We start from the raw sequence: 23,891 nt of genomic DNA on the forward strand, positions 1-23,891 counted from the left end.
TTTTGTTTTGTTTGTTTTTTAATCACTGTGATGTCATCATGGTCTCGTCATGAACAAACGCCCAACTGCACTGTCTAGTGACAGTGTCCACTCCTGCTGGAACTGTTGATCCGAGTTGGGTAAACGTTAGCTTGTGGCTGAGGGAGTCTGTCAATCGCTTCTTATCTTGTTCAACGAGTCGTGCCAAATAGTAGCACATGCTACAAATTGATGCCCTGGTAAGTTAAATGTATGCTTGCTACCCTAATTACATTAATTTGCTTTTGGATAGCTAATTACATTTGTTTATCTCGTTAGCCTAGCTAGCCAACATTAGCGGTAAACAACAACAACCCCATTGTTGTTTAGATACCTACTGTAACTAGCTGGCTAATGACTGTCTAGCTAAATAACGATGGGGTTTATTTTAACAGCTAACAAACCACTATTTCTCAAGTGCAGTACTCTTGAATAGCTGACTAATTCTAATGTTGTTCGATAATAGGCTAGACACATGACATTTTTAACAACGCTTTTTAAAAACGACTTCATTGCATCCGCCGTGAAGCCCAGTTTCTTAAATTACCACATGTCCCAACTGCTTGCCGTAGTTTTGAAGTAATCGCGAAAAACAGGCCTTATTTTAGTTCTATTGAGCACGGTGGCACCAACTCGTCTTCCAAACGTTCTATTCCCAGCCCATTCTTCTACGTCACAAGGCCTATTGTTAAACAAGGTTACGGTTACTTCGTGAGCAAACTCAATGTTCGCCTCGGCACACTTTGTTGTGACCTACAGTGCTAAACGATGGCTGGCGCAGAGCCGTTAAACATTTTCTGGTCATGGTTAACCATAATTACTTTCAGAAAAAGGTGTAAACCTAAACAAAACGCATGTCACTGGCGTCTTTTTCAAGATGTAACTGATTTAAACATCCAAAAGACATTTTTAATTCAGAAACAACTTTTTTTAAACGATTTGTTGTTTCTAAATGGCTGCTGGGTAATTTGATATGCGTCGAAATCTGTTTGTTAATAGGCATCGAATGCTGCGCAGGTTCATGGAGTTGGAAACTAAATGGATAGGTATAGCTCATTGATTTATAGATCTGATGCAGTTGCTACCTCAGATTGAGCCTATCAAGTGTCACGAAGGAGTTATGTAGTACCCACAGAAGGCCACAGGGAGGAGCAAGAGAGCTACAAACGATACTGTTTTTTTGCCTTAAAAACCCTAGGTAAAACCTATTTTAGCCCTATGTTTAACCTATTTTAGCCTTAACCCTAACCCTAGGTATAACCTATTTTAGCTTTAACCCTAGTTCTTGGGTAGGGTAGCCTAGAACACTTAAAAACTATTTTTGTAATTATATTATGTTAGTAAATACCATTATAGTACTAAATATAATTTTGTTATTTATTCAGATATTTATTATTGCAAGGCAGAAAACTTGATAAACAAGCCACCTTTTATTTTTCAAATGTGGTTTGAACTGGATGTGACCTAGTAACCTAAATGTGAAAGTCCAGCAATTGGCTGGGATAGGTGGGGCAGGATTGAGACTGATTTTAGGAATTAATAAAACAAATACACTGTATTTCTCATCTGCTTCACCAATTTACTTTATGTGAATTAATACATTTTAATTGCAAAATATTTAAAGATGAAAGCATAAAGACCACAAAGCTTCAATTATAGGCTATAGTGTAACAGATGTGAAACGGCTAGCTTAGTTAGCGGTGGTACGCGCTAAATAGCGTTTCAATCGGTGACGTCACATGCTCTGAGACCTTGAACTAGTGTGGAGCGATGGGTAACGATGCTTCGAGGGTGACTGTTGTTGATGTGTGCAGAGGGTCCCTGGTTCGCGCCCGGGTATGGGCGAGGGGACGGTCTAAAGTTATACTGTTACATTGATGCTGTTGACCCAGATCACTGGTTGCTGCGGAAAAAGGAGGAGGTCAAAAGGGGGGTGAGTGTAACGTATGTGAAACGGCTAGCTTAGTTAGCGGTGGTACGCGCTAAATAGCGCTTCAATCAATGACGTCATGTGCTCTGAGACCTTGAAGGTGTAGTTCCCCTTTCTCTGCATGGGCCTCGGCTTTTGTGGAGCGATGGGGAACGATGCTTCGTGGTTGACTGTTGTTGATGTGTGCAGAGGGTCCCTGGTTCGCGCCCGGGTATGGGCGATGGGACGGTCTAAAGTTATTCTGTTACAATAGCAGCAATATGATTGACATAAAATAGCATGCAACCAAAGACCATATATCCCATGATTTTCTAAAATGGTCACTCATTACTTTACAGGTAGCTATTTATCTTTATCTATTAGGCCTGTGTTGCTTTTGGGAGATGTACTAGGAAATTACGTTTTTTTCGACCAGAGGCGACTGAATTAACGTTCAGGCTTATTGATAATTGTTACAGTAATGAAGTATAATTTCAAAACATGAGCATAAAAACTCGTAATAATAAACATGAATCATCATTATATTACTTCACAGTAATCTGTAAATGCCTTATCAGCCCTTCCTCTTGAGGTAGTAGTGTGGAAAGGGACGGATGGATGACATTATCTGTGAAAGTAACACCCTCTTAACATATAAACACAGACACTGGACACAGACACTAAAAAGTTGCTTTTTTTAAATGATAAACTCAGCAACAAAAAGAAACGTCCCCTTTTCAGGACCCTGTCTTTCAAGGATAATTCGGAAAAATCCAAATAACTTCACAGATCTTCATTGTGAAGGGTTTAAACACTGTTTCCCATGCTTGTTAAATGAACCATAAACAATTAATGAACATGCACCTGTGGAATGGTCGTTAAGACACTAACAGCTTACAGACGGTAGACAATTAAGGTCACAGTTATGAAAACTTAGGACACTAAAGAGGCCTTTCTACTGACTCTGAAAAACACCAAAAGAAAGATGCCCAGGGTCTCTGCTCATCTGCGTGAACGTGCCTTAAGCATGCTGCAAGGAGGCATGAGGACTGCAGATGTGGCCAGGGCAATAAATTGCAATGTCCGTACTGTGAGACACCTAAGACCGCACAACAGGGAGGCAGGACGAACAACTGATCGTCCTCACAGTGGCAGACCACATGTAACAACACATGCACAGGATCGGTACATCCGAACATCACACCTGCGGGACAGGTACAGGATGGCAACAACAACTGCCCGAGTTACACCAGGAACGCACAATCCCTCCATCAGTGCTCAGACTGTCTGCAATAGGCTGAGAGGGGCTGGACTGAGGGCTTTTAGGCCTGTTGTAAGGCAGGTCCTCACCAGACATAACCGGCAACAACGTCGCCTATGGGCACAAATCCACCATTGCTGGACCAGACAGGACTGGCAAAAGTGCTTTCCACTGACGAGTCGCGGTTTTGTCTCACCAGGGGTAATGGTCAGATTCGCGTTTATCGTCAAATGAATGAGCGTTACACCAAAGCCTATACTCTGAAGCGTGATCGATTTGCAGGTGGAGGGTCCGTCATGGTCTGGAGCGGTGTGTCACAGCATCATCGGACTGAGCTTGTTGTCATTGCAGGCAATCTCAAAGCTGTGCGTTACAGGGAAGACATCCTCCTCCCTCATGTGGTACCCTTCCTGCAGGCTCATCTTGACATGACCCTCCAGCATGACAATGCCACCAGCCATAGTGCTCGTTCTGCCATGGCAAGCGAAGAGCCCGGATCTCAATCCCATTGAGCATGTCTGGATCTGTTGTTCAGGGAAGCTGTTCAGTTTATGTCTCAGTTGTTGAATCTTGTTACAGTCATACAAATATTTACACATGTTAAGTTTGCTGAAAATAAACGCAGTTTGAGTTTAAATCTGGAAGCTCTCAAGAGCCTTTGCTTTGCTGAGCAGTTCGTTTTTGTGAGTGTGCTGCCTGCCATCAGGAATGTCTGCCAACCTGCCTGCCATGTCATCAGAGGAGTAGATCTGTGAATAATGAAAAGTTAATCAATTATTGCCACGCTTTCACATAGAGGACTAGTTAACATTTTATTCATGTAGCAGATGCTCTTATCCAGAGTGACTAAGGCTAAAATCCTTGCTCAACAGTACATCGACAGATTTTTCACCTCGTCCGTTCGGGGATTCGAACTAGCCACGTTTTGGTTACTGCCCAACGCTCTTAACCGCTAGATTACAAACACAAAATGGCAAATGGTAGTAGATAAATGGTAAACTGGTTAAATAAAAGGCTGTTCTTAGAACTTTGACTGCCATTGTTTTGGGGAAATACGGGTATGTATGTCTATTTCGCCAAATATCTCTCAATGTGTATATTTTGTTTCTTTCAAGTTTGACACCATTCTAATCAGGACAATCTCTTCTTTCTAATTATGTAAGGCTGGGCAGTGTATCTCATTGTCATCGATCGCAAGACCAAAAATAGTCCTTAGCTGCAATTTGTTTCCTACTTCCTCATAATGTAGACATAAGCGCAGTTGACACCATCGAGGTGCGTATGTTTAATTTCTACAAGAGTTATTGTTTTCTTCAGTTTAATAACAAATTGTAGTGGTAATATGAGAAGGGATATGGTTTTTTTTGTGCCATTTAGGCCAAATGGAATTCTAAGACTAATTCCAGTCAAAATAGGCCCTGCTAACGTTCGATTCAATTAATTTGCTATGGGCTCTTGCTAGTGTTCCAGCTTAGGCAACGTTCTATTGACGTTTTTCAGCCTTGGGTGAATTATGACTCGTTCTATTGTCCAGCCTATCGATAACTTACCTAGCTACGACTGCAACTAGCCGTTCGCTACATTAACGTTACTAGCTGGTAAACGTTAGCTTCAGCATTTGGAGTTAGCATAACTTTAACAGCTAGTTAGCAAGGTGAATCATGATGGTCTGTATGTTGTTGTAGATAGCTATCTAACTAACAAAGCAAATACGATGATGTATTTATTGTTCTTTCGCTGTGAAAGGTGCCACTTCAACAACATTAAGAATATGTATCCAGCTTCTTTAGACCAATGGACTGTCCCTGTTCTGTTCGGCAATCTGATTCATGGATATGTGGCCCCGTGCATTGGAGTGATGTGGCTCCCACACATACTATGCCCATTGCTTTACATGCCACACCTTGAGTTCATTGCTAACTTCTGCACAGAGTTTCCAGTAGGGCAGGTGTATATCTGGCAGGTGTACACTCAGAAAAACATGAAAGGAATAGTTCAGCCAAATTATACACAGGTTTTCTTACCCTGTAAGCATTCTATGGACAAGGTATGACAGCAAGCCATGCTTTGGTTTAGTTTCCCTGGCACTGTTTCCAGGTACCAGGGAAAGGCTGGTTCACACCCAGGTTGCTAACTATTTCTCACTCAACAGCCTATTGGGGCGGCACGGTAGCCTAGTGGTTAGAGCGTTGGACTAGTAACCGAAAGGTTGCAAGTTCAAATCCCCGAGCTGACAAGGTACAAATATGTTGTTCTGCCCCTGAATAGGCAGTTAACCCACTGTTTCTAGGCCGTCATTGAAAAAAATAATTTGTTCTTAACTGACTTGCCTAGTAAAATATTTACAGCTATCATAGTGGTTTTTAGGAAGATACACAGCACATCTACAGCAGTGCAAAGGGTTGTAGAGGACATAGTCTGCGTGTAACAGCCAGGAGGTCACAGCAGAACTCTTCTTGGATCTGGAGAAAGCTTTTGACGCTGTTCACCACCACACACTCCTGAGGAAGCTTGAGAAACTAGGTTTTGACAGCATTGCAATCAAGTGGTTCACATCATACATACAGGGGCGGACTCAGTACACTAAACTGCAAAACATGCAGTCAGGCCAGGTACCTGTGGTGAATGGAGTACCACAAAGGAGTGTGCTTGGACCCTGCTGTTCTGTATTTACATAAACTTCCATCAGTGCTGGAGAAATGGTGTATACATATACACTGCTGGTCAAAAGTTTTAGAACACCTACTCATTCAAGGGTTTTTCTATTCTTTTTACTATTTTTTACATTGTAGAATTATAGAGAAGACATCAAAACTATGAAATAACACATTTGGAAATTTGGAATCATGTAATAACCAAAAAAAGTGTTAAACAAATCAAAATAGATTTTATATTTCAGCTTCTTCAAAGAGACACCATTTGCCTTGATGACTGCTTTGCACATTCTTGGAATTCTCTCAACCAGCTTCATGAGGTAGTCACCTGGAATGCATTTCGATTAACAGGTGTGCCTTGTTAAAAGTAAATATGTGGAATTTCTTTCCTTCTTAATGTGTTTGAGCCAATCAGTTGTGTTGTGACAAGGTAGGGGGGGTATACAGAAGTTAGCCCTATTTGGTAAAAGACCAAGTCCATATTATGGCAAGAACAGCTCAAATAAGCAAAAAGAAAAGACAGTCCATCATTACTTTAAGTCACGAAGGTCAGTCAATCCAGAACATTTCAAGTACTTTGAAAGTTTCTTCAAGTGCCGTCGCAAAAACCATCAAGTGCTATGATGAAAATGGCTCTCATGAGGACCGCCACAGAAAAGGAAGACCCAGAGTGACCTCTGCTGCAGAGGATAAGTTCATTAGAGTTACCAGCCTCCGAAATTGCAGCCCACCGAAATGCTTCACAGAGTTCAAGTAACAGACACATCTCAACTAGAGGTTGACCGATTATGATTTTTCAACGCCGATACCAATTATTGGAGGACCAAAAAAGCCGATACTGATTAATCGGCCAATTTTTATTTATTTATTTGTAATAATGAAAATTACAACAATACTGAATGAACACTTATTATAACTTAATACATCAATAAAATCAATTTAGCCTCAAGTAAATAATGAAACATGTTCAATTTGGTTTAAATAATGCAAAAACAAAGTGTTTGAGAAGAAAGTAAAAATGCAACATGTGCTATGTAAGAAAGCTAATGTTTCAGTTCCTTGCTCAGAACATGAGAACATATGAAAGCTGGTGGTTCCTTTTAACGTGAGTCTTCAATATTTCCAGGTAAGAAGTTTTAGGTTGTGGTTATTATAGGAATTATAGGACTATTTCCCTCTATACCATTTGTATTTCATTAACCTTTGACTATTGGATGTTCTTATAGGCACTTTAGTATTGCCAGTGTAACAGTATAGCTTCCGTCCCTCTCCTCGCTCCTCCCTGGGCTCGAACCAGCAACACATCGACAACAGCCACCATCGAAGCAGCGTTACCCATTCAGAGCAAGGGGAACAACTACTATTAAGGGGAACAACTACTATTAGTGTGCGCTAACTAGCTGGCCATTTCACTTCGGTTACACCAGCCTCATCTCGGGAGTTTGAAGTCATAAACAGCCCAATGCTTGACGCACAATGAAGAGCTGCTGGCAAAATGCACGAAAGTGCTGTTTGAATGGATGTTTTACGCGCCTGCTTCTGCCTACCACCGCTCAGTCAGATACTTAGATACTTGTATGCTCAGTCAGATTATGTGCAACGCAGGACACGCTAGATTATATCTAGTAATATCATCAACCATGTGTAGTTAACTAGTGATTATGATTGATTGTTTTTTATAAGATAAGTTTAATGCTAGCTAGCAACTTACCTTGGCTTACTTCATTCGCGCAACAGGCAGTCTCCTTGTGGAGTGCAACGAGAGAGAGGCAGGTCGTTATTGCGTTGGACTAGTTAACTGTAAGGTTGCAAGATTAGGTGCCCCGAGCTGACAAGGTGAAAATCCGTTGTTCTGCCCCTGAACAAGGCAGTTAACCCACCGTTCCTAGGCGGTCAATGAAAATAAGAATGTGTTCTTAACTGACTTGCCTAGTTAAATAAAGGTATAAAAAAATCGGTGCCTAAATATACCGATTGTTATGAAAACTTGAAATCGGCCCTAATTAATCGGCCATTCCGATTTAATCGGTCGACCTCTAATCTCAACATCAACTATTCAGCGGAGACTGTGTGAATCAGGCCTTCATGGTTGAATTGCTGCAAAGAAACCACTACTAAAGGACACAAATAATAAGAAGAAAGAGACTTGCTTGGGCCAAGAAACATGAGCAATGGACATTAGACCAGTGGACCTGATTCCAACTGCAGTGTCATTGTGAGACTCGATATGGGTGAACGGATGATCTCAGCATGTCTATTTCCCACCTTAAAGCATGGAGGAGGAGGTGTTATGGTGTGGGGGTACTTTTCTGGTAACACTGTCTGTGATTTATTTAGAATTCAAGGCACACTTAACCAGCATGGCTACCACAGCATTCTGCAGCAATACGCCATCCCATCTGGTTTTGGCATAGTGGAACTATAATTTGTTTTTCAATGGGACATTGACACAACACACCTCCTGGCTGTGTAAGGGCTATTTACCAAGACGGAGCGTGATGGAGTGCTGCATCAGATGACCTGGCCTCCACAATCACCCGACCTCAACCAAATTGAGATGGTTTGGGATAAGTCGGACGGCAGAGTGAAGGAAAAGCAGCCAACAAGTGCTCAGCACATGTGGGAAGTCCTTCAAGACTGTTGGAAAATAATTCCTCATTAAGCTGGTTGAGAGAATGCCAAGAGTGTGCAAAGCTGCCTTCAAGGCAAAGGGTGGCTATTTGAAGAATCTCAAATATGAAATATACTTTGATTTGTTTAAAACTTCTTTGGTTACTACATTATTCCATATGTGTTATTTCATAGGTTTGATGTCTTCACTATTATTATACAATGTAGAAAATAGTACAAATAAAGAAAACCCCTTGAATGAGTAGGTGTTCTAAGACTTTTGACCAGTAGTGTATATGCAGATGACACAGTCCTGTATTACTCAGCTAATACCACCAGGGAGTGTGAGGAGTCAGTGTCAAATGACATCAAGAGGGCAGCAGCTTGGTTCGCCTACAACAAGCTCTACCTACACCCTCAGAAGATCAAGGCAATGTTGTTTGGCAACCCACAAAAGTTGAGATACTTTTGCCTGTGTGTCACAATAACAGATGGACAAAACATTTATGAACAAGTAAACACTATAAAGTACCTGGGGTTGAAATTGGGTCCACAGCTACACTGGACTGAACATGTCATCCTGGTCACAAGGAAACTACCGTCTGGGCTTGGCGCTCTAAAACGGGCAAGGTACTTCGTCTCCAAGGACATCATTCTGACATTTTACCACACCATGATAACAACTCACCTGGACTAAAGAGCCACAGTATGTCTTCCCACCTTACATCAGGGCAATAACCAGATACAGCGTATCATCAACATGACCGGACAGAGGGGACACATAAAGACAGAGCTTCTTCTGCAAAAAGCTGGAATCGAACCACTGGCGGTCAGGATCCGTTACAATACCCTAGTGACAGTTTTCAAGGCGACAGTACAAACTGCCTGAATACATGTCAGACCTATTCAGGTGGGAGTCTCCACCCATCCTCTGGAGCAGCAGTCAAAGCATATGACCAATGGGACCTGCAACTACTGGCACAACCATCAGTTTAAAACATGGCCTTTCAAGGCAGTCTGCAGGTCTTTGGCCCATTGCTCAAGAACAAGCTGGACTTATCCACATGACAGCTAGCTTCCATGTCCGCCTTCAAAAGAGCAGTACATACAGTGGGGCAAAAAAGTATTTAGTCAGCCACCAATTGTGCAAGTTCTCCCACTTAAAAAGATGAGAGAGGCCTGTAATTTTCATCGTAGGTACACTTCAACTATGACAGACAAAATGAGATTTTTTTCCTCTCCAGAAAATCACATTGTAGGATTTTTTATGAATTTATTTACAAATTATGGTTGGAAATAAGTATTTGGTCACCTACAAACAAGCAAGATTTCTGGCTCTCACAGACCTGTAACTTCTTCTTTAAGAGGCTCCTCTGTCCTCCACTCATTACCTGTATTAATGGCACCTGTTTGAACTTGTTATCAGTATAAAAGACACCTGTCCAGAACCTCAAACAGTCACACTCCAAACTCCACTATGGCCAAGACCAAAGAGCTGTATAGCTGTAATTCAAGTGAGGTTTTGTATGCTGCTGCATATGATGTATGCTGGGATTTTATATGTATGCTGTATATGTTTTTATTGATTCTATGGAACCCAGGACTCCCTGGAAAATAGTGGCAATTGTTACTGAGTGGACTATCTTGGCTAAATAAATGCTGTCATACTTTGTCTATAGACTGCTCAAAGGGTAAGGGAACCATTATGTGATTTGGGTGAACTATCCCTTTAACAATATACACTGCTCAAAAAAATAAAGGGAACACTTAAACAACACAATGTAACTCCAAGTCAATCACACTTCTGTGAAATCAAACTGTCCACTTAGGAAGCAACACTGATTGACAATACATTTCACATGCTGTTGTGCAAATGGAAATTATAGGCAATTGCAAGACACCCCCAATAAAGGAGTGGTTCTGCAGGTGGCGACCACAGACCACTTCTCAGTTCTTATGCTTCCTGGCTGATGTTTTGGTCACTTTTGAATGCTGGCTGTGCTTTCAGTCTAGTGGTAGCATGAGACACTAACCTGTCTCACTAACCTGTCTCACGACGGTCTAATCCCAGCTCACGTTCCCTATTAGTCTACAACCCACACAAGTGGCTCAGGTAGTGCAGCTCATCCAGGATGGCACATCGATGCGAGCTGTGGCAAGAAGGTTTGCTGTGTCTGTCAGCGTAGTGTCCAGAGCATGGAGGCGCGACCAGGAGACAGGCCAGTACATCAGGAGACGTGCAGGAGGCCGTAGAAGGGCAACAACCCAGCAGCAGGACCGCTACCTCCGCCTTTGTGCGAGGAGGAGCAGGAGGTGCACTGCCAGAGCCCTGCAAAATGACCTCCAGCAGGCCACAAATGTGCATGTGTCTGCTCAAACGGTCAGAAACAGACTCCATGAGGGTAGTATGAGGGCCCGACGTCCACAGGTGGGGGTTGTGCTTACAGCCCAACACCGTGCAGGACGTTTGGCATTTCCCAGAGAACACCAAGATTGGCAAATACGCCACTGGCGCCCTGTTCTCTTCACAGATGAAAGCAGGTTCACACTGAGCACGTGACAGACGTGACAGTCTGGAGATGCCGTGGAGATCGTTCTGCTGCCTGCAACATCCTCCAGCATAACCGGTTTGGCGGTGGGTCAGTCATGGTGTGGGGTGGCATTTCTTTGGGGGGGTGTCCTCCATGTGCTCGCCAGAGGTAGCCTGACTGTCATTAGGTACCGAGATGAGATCCTCAGACCCCTTGTGAGACCATATGCTGGTGCGGTTGGCCCTGGGTTCCTCCTAATGCAAGACAATGCCTCACGTGGCTGGAGTGTGTCAGCAGTTCCTGCAAGAGGAAGGCATTGATGCTATGGACTGGACCGCCCGTTCCCCAGACCTAAATCCAATTGGGCACATCTGGGACATCATGTTTCGCTCCATCCACCAACGCCACGTTGCACCACAGACTGTCCAGGAGTTGGCAGATGCTTTAGTCCAGGTCTGGGAGGAGATCCCTCAGGAGACCATCCGCCACGCCCAGGCGTTGTAGGGAGGTCATACAGGCATGTGGAGGCCACACACACTACTGAGCCTCATTTGAACTTGTTTTAAGGACATTACATCAAAGTTGGATCAGCCTGTAGTGTGGTTTTTCACGTTAATTTTGAGTGTGACTCCAAATCCAGACCTCCATGGGTTGATAAATTTGATTTCCATTGATAATTTTTGTGTGATTTTGTTGTCAACACATTCAACTATGTAAAGAAAAAAGTATTTAATAAGAATATTTCATTCATTCAGATCTAGGATGTGTTATTTTAGTGTTCCCTTTATTTTTTTGAGCAGTGTATGTAATGTGCTGAAACTCACCCCAGGCTGTTTTGCATGTGTGTTTGTTGCATGGTTTCCATAAGGGTGGCAATGTATTTATTTAGGATAGATGATGTAGGCCTACAGCATATTATGATAATTTAGGGACCAGTCAACCTGGCTGACATAACCTATGCTTAATCTTACACTGCTGCTCAAGCGAATCTATAATAGAGTTTAGATGGAGTGTGTTGGCTTTGTGTCAAACATTTTTTAAGGGATCCTGGTAGAGAATCACTATCCTTGTCTCTTTCACAGAAACAAAGATGATATAGTCTAGTATCATCCACCTGCATGGTTTATGAAAATGGCAATTAATCAAAACTTACTGTGGCCCAGCTATGCAAATGTTAACTGAATACCATCTGTTGAATTTCACATTAGCTTGTTTCTATTTGCATTGTCCCGTTATTGTTCCCCAGAGTGGTAAACTTACCATGCAAGTGAATGGTGAAAACATTTCACTTTGTAAAGATAGCCTAATGCAGGGATCATCAACCAGAAACATAATTCAAAATAACTTATAGACTGAAAATTGACCGCAAGATATGTTTGAGTAAAACCATTTCAAAGCTTGCTTACATTTGTATTCGACCACGTGTCTTGGGAATACTTGGGAACGTGGGAATACTTGAACGGATTTGTTAAATGAAAATCACTTGGAGCTGATTTCCTTGTGTTTTTGGAGTATTTTATGTCCAACAATGAAAATTCCACACAATTTTTTTTTTATATAAATGTTTTATAGCAAAATAAAACCACCCACTTGCCGCCAGTTTGGGAACAATGGCCAATGCCTTGGTGCAGTCACACAACGCCTTTTGTTTGTAACTCTGAATGATAGTTGTCATTAAAAAAAGTTTAGACTCCCAAAGGAAATCCAGAGGGAAAATGTTGATCCCCAAAAAATAAAAAAAAAGAGCAAAACATTAGACAGTGCAATGTGCATTCAATAAAATGAACAGAATGTAGATATTCCTTGTGTATATGGTTTGCCCCTGTTCTATTTGCCGAGTGTTTGTGTTTATGCAAACAGGCATGTTAAAACACAGCACCTGTTCATGTGTGCACAGTGCACATACATTTTTCGCTACTGCCTTGAACTCATTGAACTCAGCTGAACACCTACAGCGCTGTGCCTTTTCTTCCAAGGTAAGGATAGTGTATTGTAAAGACGTGCAGGTTAGTTGTTTGGATATTTTGGCTGGAACCCATTCTCGTTTGTGATTGTTATAATTTGACATTTCTATAGCTAGTGTTCTTTATTTCTCTCATTAATCTGTATTATAGAACTATTGTAGGCTGCATCTAGGAATCAGGGTTGAAATGCATTGTTTCATTGGTGTATCTAGGCGTATGTTGTCTGTACTGAAAGTTGAAGTAGGTATTCAGAGGATTCACGTCTACCCTAAAAAACCTAGTTTGTGTTGCTGTCTGCTGTGCTAGCAGTAACTTACTGGATCCGACAGATCGGGTATGCTGACGGGCACAACAGGACTTGTGCGCAAATACACCCATGGCTGCCGTTGCCTAAAATAATCAGAAATCAGCCTTGCTGTGGAATGAAAAGACGAATAGGTACAGAAGTCCGAATTAATACACAATCCAAGACGTGGGGATAGTCAATGAGGGGCTATCCGTTCTATGGAAAACAATGAACGATGTAGGTGTGTTCCAATCCACGTACGACGCGCTGGCAGAGTGGGTCTGACCTTTCACGGAGTTGCATTATTTTTCAGAGAACGCATAGAGCCCAGTTGATTATCCATTATATACCACGGCTATAATTGAACACATTTGCCAATAGAAATGTGTTCAACATCCACTGAAGTAGCTAGAAAGTTTGCTAGATAGCTACAGTCGTTTCCGTGGTAGCCAAACAGATTTGCTAGTTTAGCTAACCAAACTATAAATCCTAGCTTGCTATTATGAACATCTAATTCAACGATACCAATACTATTTTCAGTTCGACTTTGGCTTTCAATAGCAGCTCAAATAAAACGTTAAAAATGAACTGTAGTCATTTGAATTCTACCGTGCAATGGAGTATTAAACAATGCCATGGTATAATTAAGCATCAAGGCAGGAGGGGTGTGGTATATATGGCCAATATACCACGGCTAAGGGCTGTTCTTATGCACGATGGACACAGCTCTTAGACGTGGGTATACGGTCTGATAGACCACGGCTGTCAGCCAATCAGCATTCAAGGCTGGAACCACCCAGTTTATATGCATCTTACAGTTGGATAGCCTATGTTTCAGTTTTATTCAGAAGTACACTATATATACAAAAGTATGTGGACACCCCTTCAAATTAATGGAATCGGCTATTTCAGTCACACCCATTGCTGACGGGTGTATAAAACCGAGCACACAGCCATGCAATCCCCATAGACAAACATTGGCAGTGGAATGGCCTTATGAGGAGCTCAGTGACTTTCCATGTGGCACCGTCAGTTCGTCAAATTTCTGCCCTGCTAGAGCCACCGCGGTCAACTGTAAGTCCTGTTGTTGTGAAGTGGAAACCTCTAAGAGCAACAACGGCTCAGCCAACAAGTGGTAGGCCATACAAGCTCACAGAACGCAACCGCCAAGTGCTAAAGCGCATAGCGCGTAAAAAATAATCACGTCAAGCCACGTCAGCACAATAACTGTTTGTTGGAAGCCGTGAAATGGGTTTCTATGGCTGAGCAGCTGCACACAACCCTAAGATCACCATGCGCAATACCAAGCGTCGCCTGGAGTGGTGTAAAGCTCGCCACCATTGGACTCTGGAGCACATTCCCTGAAGTGATAAATCGCACTTCACCATCTGGCAGTCCGACAGACGAGTCCGGGTTTGGTGGATGCCAGGAGAACGCTACCTGCCCCAATGCATAGTGCCAACTGTAAAGTTTGGTGGAGGAGGAATAATGGTCTGAGGCTGTTTTTCATAGTTCGGGTTAGGCCCCTTAGTTCCAGTGAAGGGATATCATAATGCTACAGCATACAATTAAATTATAGACAATTCCGTGCTTCCAACTTTGTGGTAACAGTTTGGGGAAGTCCCTTTCCTGTTTAAGCATGACAATGTCTCCGTGCACAAAGCGGGGGCCAAACAGAAATCGTCCACATACTTCTGGTCATGTAGTAGTGTATGTAGACGAGCCTAAATATATTCAGCAAATGTATCTCCGTTTTTAGCAGTTGTAGACATTTGAATCTTCCCAGTTCAAAGAGCTTGTTTGTCTTCAGATTGTCTGTTGGTGTTTATGTTTGCTGTGTTGCTTTTGTATTGAACACTCCCCCAGCTGTATACACATGGCCCTCCCTTTAATGCAGTATTGTGCTACCTGCCAGATCTGTTTATCGCACCTTCTGGTTAATGTTAAATTGCTCCAGAAGGACAACGTGTTTGCTCATAAACACCAACCCATGGCCCCTTTATTTACCGTAGCCATGGTAGCAATCAGCTACTTAACAAATATCTCCTACTCCTTCTGGTAGGGTAGATGGTTTATCTTGGCAAGAGGGAAGCTGTTGTATTGTAACCTTGTCTCTCACTGCTCATCTGCAACCTTAGTGAATGTTTCTTGGATAAGATCAGTAAGAAATTGTACCATGTGCATATGGAATTGTTCAAAATAAATGTAGCATAAAATCAGTTGTGGAGAGACATTGTGAATTTACACAAAGTAGCCCATTTTTCATCCTATATCCAGCTTCTGATTTTAGAGCTCTGGTGTTCTTGTTCTTTTCTCAGGTCAGTGAGTCCAGATGCATGAGTCTGGGTCAGAGCAGACAACCTGCACCAGTCCAGCCAATCAGACAGAGAATGGGGACAGTGCTGAAAGGGACGATTGGCTGAGCACTCAGACTCCAACTCCAGAGGGTTCCGGGGCTGACAGCCAGCAGCAAAACCAGGTTACCAAACTTATTTTATAACGTGTGGCACATGCTTACTTTCCAGACTAAAGGATGTGTGTTCTCAAATTAGCACATTTAGCATATTTCTTTGTTTGTACGGTAGGTAAGCTAACTAAACTGAGCTCTGAGCCAACGGCAGTGCAGATAGACTGCAGAGGCACTTTGTGATTGGTGAAGGAGGAAGGATCTTTGTTATTGGCTAGTTTTGTTTATGCACACAAGCACTCTGTCAGATTGCCAGACAGCCTAACGTTGTGCATGGCTTGCTTCTCTCGGTCTCTTTCCATCCTGCGTCTCTCTGACTGCCAAAGACAACCACTGTAAATGGACTTGATCAGGTTTGTCTGCTTGATTGTCATTTCAGCAACTAGTCTATTTCTACATTTAGAAAGATAATACTTGTTTCTTTGTTTACAGGTATGTACATTGGTTGAATTTGCTTGGTGGAAACGGCTATATTAAATGTTAAAATGCAACACTGTTCGTCACTTATATATGTTGCTAACTAATGACCTAGCTAGTAATTGTGACTGTGTTAGTCAGAATAATTGTGCATGTGTTACTACTCAGTGACCTAACATATTTATAATGTAATTGTGCAATGTAATCCGAGGTTATTTGCCTAAATCATATAAACATTTCCTTGGCTCTTTATTGCCTCTTTCAAGCATTTTCCATACTCTGGTGTTGTAGTTTATATTCCATTTGTGCATTGTAGGTTGGGGTTTGGGTGTGTTGGTTGTTGCCTTTGGTTACTTACGGTTTGTTACATCTCAGCTCAGAGAAAGATTAAGTATAAGGGTCCGTTGTATGAAAAGCATTATCATATTTTCAGGGTTTCAGAAAGGCATGTATCTTGTGTTTGGCAACAGTAGTCTTAGAACGCAGACCTCAATATGAAGACTAGCCCAGTGTTTATACTGTCCTTCATGAGTATGTGGGTTTCTGTCCTCGACAATAACAATAACAAAAGATGTTTGTCATCGACAATAACAAAAGATGTTTGGACTTGTCTGCCCTGCCGTCATGGAAACAAGGATTAGGTTAGGCGCAGGCTTTTGTTTTGTTGATGGTGTTCATACAAAAGGAGATGGCCCATTTCCATGCCATATATACAGCGACTATCTGGCTCCCTTTAAGGTTTTTTTCTGTAATGCAGATGTTTAAGTTCAAGTCCAGCTGATGCAATTATTTTACCTTCTGCTTTAAGTTATGTAAAGCCATAGGTCTCATATATGGTATAGGTCTATAAGGACCTTAGTAAACACTGAGCACCTGTGCCAGTGCACGTTTAGTCAGTGTGGGAAAGGGCGTTCTCCACTGCAATCCATCCACTGTTATTGTTCGCCTAGAGCCTCTGTGACATCCTCCAGCAGTTTGTTTACTGGATCCAAAACAGAGCCAGTCTTAGTGGGAACTGTTTGTTTGTGGTTCAGACCTAAATTAAAATGCAATGCAGAGTTCTGTTTTTGCAAAACTTGCCCTGCATCCCTGGCTTTGTATTCATTATTTATATATCGATTCAGCTTTAATTATTCTGTTTATGGTTACTGTAAACATCCCCAGAGCTGTGAGTGTGAGGCGGAGAGGGAGAGGTAATTGCTGGATGCCTGGTGGAGGCTGTTTCTATATTTTTTCCGGTCTTCCAAAAACACTTTTTAATGGTGTTGTTGGCATTATTTGTCTGTTATTGTCAGGCTAGACTAGGTCTAATCTGTGCTCAACTTGTGTTGTTGGCATTATTTGTCTGTTATTGTCAGGCTAGACTAGGTCTAATCTGTGCTCAACTTGTGTTGTTGGCATTATTTGTCTGTTAATGTCAGGCTAGACTAGGTCTAATCTGTGCTCAACTTGTGTTGTTGGCATTATTTGTCTGTTAATGTCAGGCTAGACTAGGTCTAATCTGTGCTCAACTTGTGTTGTTGGCAGGTTCCAGTCTCGGTGTCTATGATGACACCTCCGGTGGAGACTCTTCAGCAGACACTGCAGCAGGTCCTCAACCCACAGCAGATCCAGGCTCTGCTCCAGCAGCAGAAAGCACTCATGTTACACCAGGTAATCACATCATTCTACCACACTGTCTCAATCTGCATTTAGATGCTTTATTGTGTCATTCTTTGATTGTAATATTATCAGCAGCACTTTTTAGTTTTGTTTCTCTGTATTGTCACCTATTTATTTTTTTCCCACGAGGATCTTCGTAAGATACTGATGGCTTGAAAGTGAGAGCTGTATTTCCTCATGACCTTCCATTAACTCGATATTTCTTCTACAGCAACACATACAGGATCTCTGCCAGAAACAGCAGGACCAGTTCAACGCCCAGCTTCTGCAGCAGAAGCATGCTGAGAAGTCAGAGCAAGAGGTAGGCCGGCCTACATATTTTTTGTCAAATGTCTGTATTTTGCCTTCAACCAAATGTTCCAAGGCACTATATCAAATCCATGTATTATTATTATTATAGTATATTCTTTGGGACTGGGAATTGCCAGGGACCTCATGATACGATATTATCACGATCCTTGGGTGCCGATACGATATGTATTGCGATTCAATACTGTGATTTGCGATTTAATACTGTGATTAAATTACCATTCCATGGTCCAAACATATTGCTCACCATATTTGTGCTGCAGAAGGGGAAGAGAGAGACATGAGAACGAGTGTTGATCAGTCATGTAAATAAAAGGGCTGAAAACAAATTGGCTCCCAATTTAAAAAGATGGGGAAAATACTGTAGTTTTGGTGCAGATACAGCCAACTAGCACAAAATAATATTGCGATATTGTCAACGATACAACGTATCGTCAAATTATATCTCGATATGTATCGACCCCCCTCATCACAGCAGCTAACAGCCCAGCACATGGTCATCCAGCAGCAGTTCTTGCAAGTCCAACAGCAGCACCTCCTCAGCCTCCAGAGACAGGGTCTCCTGTCTGTCCTGCCCTCCATGAGCCCCTCTACAGCTCAGGGTAAGTGTCTACCACCAAGCCCCCACCCTTTAATCTATTCTTAGCTTGTTGTTGTTCTCTTCCACCATGGCTGCTTGCTGCTATACTTGTTGTTGTTGTTGTTGTTGGGCTAAGATATTTAATTTATTCGGCTGAATTAATTAATATGATATGTACTTGTGTATTTCTCCAAGGTTTAGTGAAAGGGTGTGAGTATAGTACAAGCCTGCCCTCTGGTGGTGAGTATCCAGCCACTTTTCAGAAGAACCTGCTCCACAGCCAGCAGTCCACCACTAATGGGAATCATAAATCACAGCCCCTAAAGAAGAAAGACAGGTGATTAGCCATTCTTGAACAGTGTTTATTCATTATCATCTGACCAACCTCTTCCCGAAGGGTAACATTGAAGATGTGTCTCTCTGCAGTGGTCCTTTGGATGATCACTCACAAAACACTCACCCTCTCTATGGACACGGCATGTGCAAATGGTCTGGCTGTGAGGCGGTCTTTGGAGACTTTCAGGCTTTTCTCGAGTGAGTTACTCCTCTATTAATTTTGTCAGAGAGACAAATTTAAAGTCAGTCTCCTAATATAATAACAACACTGCGTTGTAGTGGTTTTGATTAAGGCAGCTCTCCGCACCTCTCTGATTCAAAGGGGTTGGGATAAATGTGGAAGACACATTTCAGTTGAATGTATTCAGCTGTACAACTGACTAGGTATCCCCCTTTCCCGTTCTGAATGTTATCTTGACTTGTCATGGGAATGTGTGTTTCTCCCAGACATCTGAACGGTGAACATACACTGGATGACAAGAGTACAGCACAGTGTCGAGTGCAGATGCAGGTTGTTCAGCAGCTAGAACTGCAGGTACAGTTGACGTTTGCTTAAATAAAGCCCATTCATTGTACAGGATCGACTTTACATTACATCTTTTTTTATATCTTCCCAATGCAGTTGAAAAAAGACAGAGAGCGTCTGCAAGCCATGATGTCTCACCTCAAATCCTCTGAGCAAATGTCAAAACCAGCAACACCAACAGTAAGTCTGTGGAGTATTAGTGGCCATATATTTAATTCAAATCAGGTTACCAACAGTCAGACAAGTATTAGCCACAATGGTAGAATAATCACTTTCAATTTTGTGTTCCCTACAGCTGTGTTCTCTGTACTGAGTTTAAATTAATCATTGCTTTTGATTTTTCAGGTGGATCTTATGCCCAACGTTGCCTTCTCCCAGGTGACATTTCCCAAGGTGCTTCCTCCCATGAGCTTGTCTCAAAGTGCCACTGCTCCTTCCACACCCCTGACACCTCCCCCGACCTCCTCTATCATCACTCCCAACACCCTGCTCACTGTGAGCCCTGGGAGGAGACGGTACTCAGACAAGTACAGCAAGAACATGAACCAAGGTGAGTTAGCAGTGGGATGATGAATCTAATGAGGGTGGTGGGCTACATATTCTTTGAACTACTGATATGCCTTTAATGGTTTATCTATTTGTTTGGCTTTAAGCATTGATTTTATTCAAATACGTTTCTAATTCCTTTTAACAGATATTGTTCAGAATAAAGAGTTCTACATCAGTACGGAAGTTAGACCACCATTTACATACGCAGCCCTAATAAGACAGGTAAGGAATACGTGTATTTTATTTCACCCTGGTTTACCCTCTGACTAAATGTTAGCTATACCAGTTGTTTTGTTCCTCAAATACCGTATGTAGTGATGATTTATCATTTGCTAATTGTATTTCTTTGTGTTTGCATAATTTAGGCAATATTTGAATCATCCTATAAGCAGCTGACACTAAATGAAATCTACAATTGGTTCACACAAACATTTGCATATTTCAGACGCAATGCAGCAACATGGAAGGTATTTGGCTATGCCAATTTATGGGGTTATTTACATGTATAAGAATATCCTTGTGCTATGTTTAGTTGCTGTGTCATAAGTTGAGGCTGCTGAAGGGAGGAAAACCCATAAGAATGGCTGGAATGGGGTCAATGAAATGGTATCAAACGCATCAAAGATGTGGTTTCCATGTGGTTGATACCACTCCATTGACTCCATGACAGCCATTATTATGAGCTGTCCTCCCCTCAGCAGCCTCCACTGTATGCCATATTCATGAGCCTTTAGAAATGTTTAATGGTATTAGAACAACTCTTATGGAAGAATGTTCTTGTCCTTACCTTGAAGCTGTGTGTGGTGATAATACTGTATGTTCTTCTTCGTGACTTTGCAGAATGCAGTGAGACACAACCTCAGCCTCCACAAGTGTTTTGTGCGAGTGGAGAATGTAAAAGGAGCTGTGTGGACAGTTGATGAGATGGAGTTCCAGAGGAGAAGGCCCCAGAAGCCTGCTGGTGAAGGGTATGTTTAACATGCTCGGTCTCTTCAGTATAGCTCCCTGTATGTCTCTGTTTCTTAACATGTTTTTACCTACATTTCTGTTGGTGTTATACTTGTAGAAACCACTGAATTAATAGAACAATGTCCTGTGAGGATATTATGTTTTTCCTCTATTTCCCAGTGTGTGTTTTGTTCAATAAAATAAAGTGTGTTTATGTGTAACTGCAGATCTTTCAGAAGAGAGAACACTGGCCATGGTCACAGCTCAGCTTCCCTTACTCCTAAAGTAAGTACACGCAATACTCTTCAGATTGCTTTAAATGAGTGCCCAACCTTTATTTTTGTCGTTATGCTATAAACCTATGGCGTGTATCTTTTCAGGCTGAATGGCTAGATAGTAGTATACCTCCATTCAACCCAGCTTTCATAGGCGCTCCCTCTCTGAGCTCTCTGCCCTATATGTTCCAGCAGGAAGAGATGAATGCAACTCTCTGGTATGGGAATGGATCCTACAGTGACAGCAGTGAAGAGCAGTACCCTATGCACCCCCTGTGAGTGTTTCATCACCATTTAAAAACTAGATCTGGTAAAGGAGAAACGCTTCTCAGTTTCAGAAGTCACCATAAGTATCTTTTTTTCCTCATCATCATGACTTTTCTTCTCAGCGTAAAAGAAGAGCTAATGGACGAGGAGGCATATGAGAATGTGCCCCATGACTGTTCTGAGACTGAGAGCTCTGATGAGCACAGCTCAGATGTGGACCAAGACGAAGATGGCGGTAGCCCAGAAAGACCCAACCTGCAGCTGGCTCATGTGCCTTCGCAATGAAAGAGAGAATGCATTCCAAACTGTCAATCTCCACTGCACTCTCACATTGGAAAACTATGAAATATACCAAATGACTTGGTAGAACTATTTCATATCAAGTGACTATTTATTGAGGATGTTTTATGCTCTGTTGTACTGGCATCATTTGTACTGGGTATTATCCACCCAAGCTCACACTGAAGACAACAGAACCTATTATTGTAACACCGCTTGTCCTCAAATAATGTATTCGTATTGGCTTATTGTGAGGCAGTACAACCAATGATGAAGCCCTATGGGGAGCTGGTTCAGTGATGCAGAGTTATGTTCTTTCTTCAATGTCTTTTGTTTCACTCTTTCATGAATGTGTATATTTAATAACCAGAGCATTGGCAATATTTATGGACAGTACTTCATGAAGATGAATGTTTGTTTTCTCCCACAAACGTGTTTATTTTTTACCTATGTGAGTACCAGACAACCTGCAGATAGTAATCCTGTGTTCCATTTGTGACATGACATCATTGATAATGGGTTACTTTTACACTGCCAAAAATATGATTTACACCACCATTCAAAAGTTTGGGGTCACTTAGAAATGTCCTTGTTTTTGAAGGAAAAGCACTTTTTTTTTGTCCATTTGAAATAACATCAAATTGATCAGAAATACAGTGTAGACCTTGTTAATGTTGTAAATGACTATTGTGGCTGGAAACAGCAGATTCTTTATGGAAAATATACATAGGCAAACAGAGGCCCACTATCAGAAACCATCCCTCCTGTGTTCCAATGGCAAGTTGTATTAGCTAATCCAAGTTTATCATTTTAAAAGGCTAATTGATCATTAGAAACCCCTTTTTACAATTATGTTAGCACAGCTGAAAACTGTTGTTCTGGTAAAGAAGCAATACAACTGGCCTTCTTTAGACTAGTTGAGTATCTGGAGCATCAGCATTTGTGTGTTCTATTACAGGCCCAAAATGGCTAGAAACAAAACTTTCTTCTGAAACTCATCGGTCTATTCTTGTTCAGCAATATGAAGGCTATTCCATGCGAGAAATTGCCAAGAAACTAAAGATCTTGTACAACGCTGTGTACTACTCCCTTCACATAACAGCACAAACTGTCTCTAACCAGAATAGAAAGAGGAGTGGGATGCCCCAATGCACAACTGAGCAAGAGGACAAGTACATTAGAGTGTCTAGTTTGAGAAACAGACACCTCACAAGTCCTCAACTGGCAGCTTCATTAAATGGTACCCTCAAAACACCAGTCTCAATGTCAACAGTGAAGAGGCGACACCGGGATGTTAGCCTTCTCGGCAGAGCTGCAAAGAAAAAGCCATACCTCAGATTGGTCAATAAAAAGGAAAGCATCCCAGAGTCGCCTCTTCACTGTTGAATTTGAGACTGGTGTTATTCGAGTACCATTTAATGAAGCTGCCAGTTGAGGACTTGTGAGGTGTCTGTTTCTCAAAATAGACACTCTAATGTACTTGTCCTCTTGATAAATGATGCACTTGAATTAGTTAACACAGCGTGCCATTGGAACACAGGAGTGATGGTTGCTGATAATGGACCTTCGTAGATATTCCATTACAAATCAGCCATTTCCAGCTATAATAGTCATTTACAACATTGACAATGTCTACACTGTATTTATGATAAATTTGATGTTATTGTAATGGACAAAAAATGTGCTTTTTCTTTTAAAAAACGGGACATTTCTAAGTGGCCCCAAACTTTTGAACGGTAGTGTATGTATAACCTCTGTTGGGATATAATTATTTGTGTAGCCTCCTAATCTCATTTTTTTCCCACTGGCCCAAACATTGCTTTTTGGTCTTATTTACCATTGTATTGTACATTGCCAGATGTGTGCACTAAAAGCTGTCTGTAATAAATGCTGTATCTAAAGTGTGTAGTAGTCATCATTGTGTTTATGTGCAGGTTTGAGTTATGACCTGAGTTGGTTTTTACAGTGTGGTAATGGCCATACTTCAGTGGTCAATATGTGTATATCTAATGGATGACAGGCAATGTGAAGAAGAAGCCAACT

General features: G+C 41.8%; 1 protein-coding gene across 8 annotated transcripts; it reads left to right on the plus strand.

Annotated features, from left to right (window-relative positions):
• The first annotated feature begins 89 nt into the window (after nucleotides 1-89).
• Nucleotides 90-23,752, plus strand: LOC135528227 (forkhead box protein P1-B-like). Of its 8 annotated transcripts, none has more exons than XM_064957164.1 (16): nucleotides 90-229; nucleotides 15,552-15,712; nucleotides 17,645-17,770; nucleotides 17,991-18,080; nucleotides 18,564-18,690; nucleotides 18,864-19,005; nucleotides 19,095-19,202; nucleotides 19,452-19,539; nucleotides 19,627-19,710; nucleotides 19,876-20,080; nucleotides 20,225-20,301; nucleotides 20,445-20,546; nucleotides 20,920-21,047; nucleotides 21,255-21,312; nucleotides 21,495-21,577; nucleotides 21,692-23,752. In XM_064957164.1, exons 2-16 carry the CDS (start codon nucleotides 15,566-15,568, stop codon nucleotides 21,852-21,854), a joined length of 1,728 nt encoding a protein of 575 aa, XP_064813236.1. In that variant the 5' UTR covers nucleotides 90-229; nucleotides 15,552-15,565; the 3' UTR covers nucleotides 21,855-23,752. The 8 variants fall into 8 exon arrangements, with proteins under 8 accessions (XP_064813236.1, XP_064813235.1, XP_064813238.1 ...); XM_064957163.1 differs by having other exon boundaries at nucleotides 90-218; XM_064957166.1 differs by having other exon boundaries at nucleotides 90-218; nucleotides 21,498-21,577.
• Nucleotides 23,753-23,891: the final 139 nt, after the last annotated feature.

The sequence above is a fragment of the Oncorhynchus masou genome, chromosome 33, assembly GCF_036934945.1.
Source record: "Oncorhynchus masou masou isolate Uvic2021 chromosome 33, UVic_Omas_1.1, whole genome shotgun sequence".
In the NCBI taxonomy this organism is placed as follows: Eukaryota; Metazoa; Chordata; class Actinopteri; order Salmoniformes; family Salmonidae; genus Oncorhynchus; species Oncorhynchus masou.

Excerpts from the sequence above, each read along its gene's own strand:
- LOC135528227 (XM_064957164.1), top strand. The coding sequence starts at position 15,566 with ATGCATGAGTCTGGGTCAGAGCAGACAACCTGCACCAGTCCAGCCAAT. Across the intron at positions 19,711-19,875 it reads CAAAACCAGCAACACCAACA|GTGGATCTTATGCCCAACGT; the intron begins GTAAGTCTGTGG and ends TTGATTTTTCAG. Across the intron at positions 21,578-21,691 it reads CAGTACCCTATGCACCCCCT|CGTAAAAGAAGAGCTAATGG; the intron begins GTGAGTGTTTCA and ends TTTTCTTCTCAG.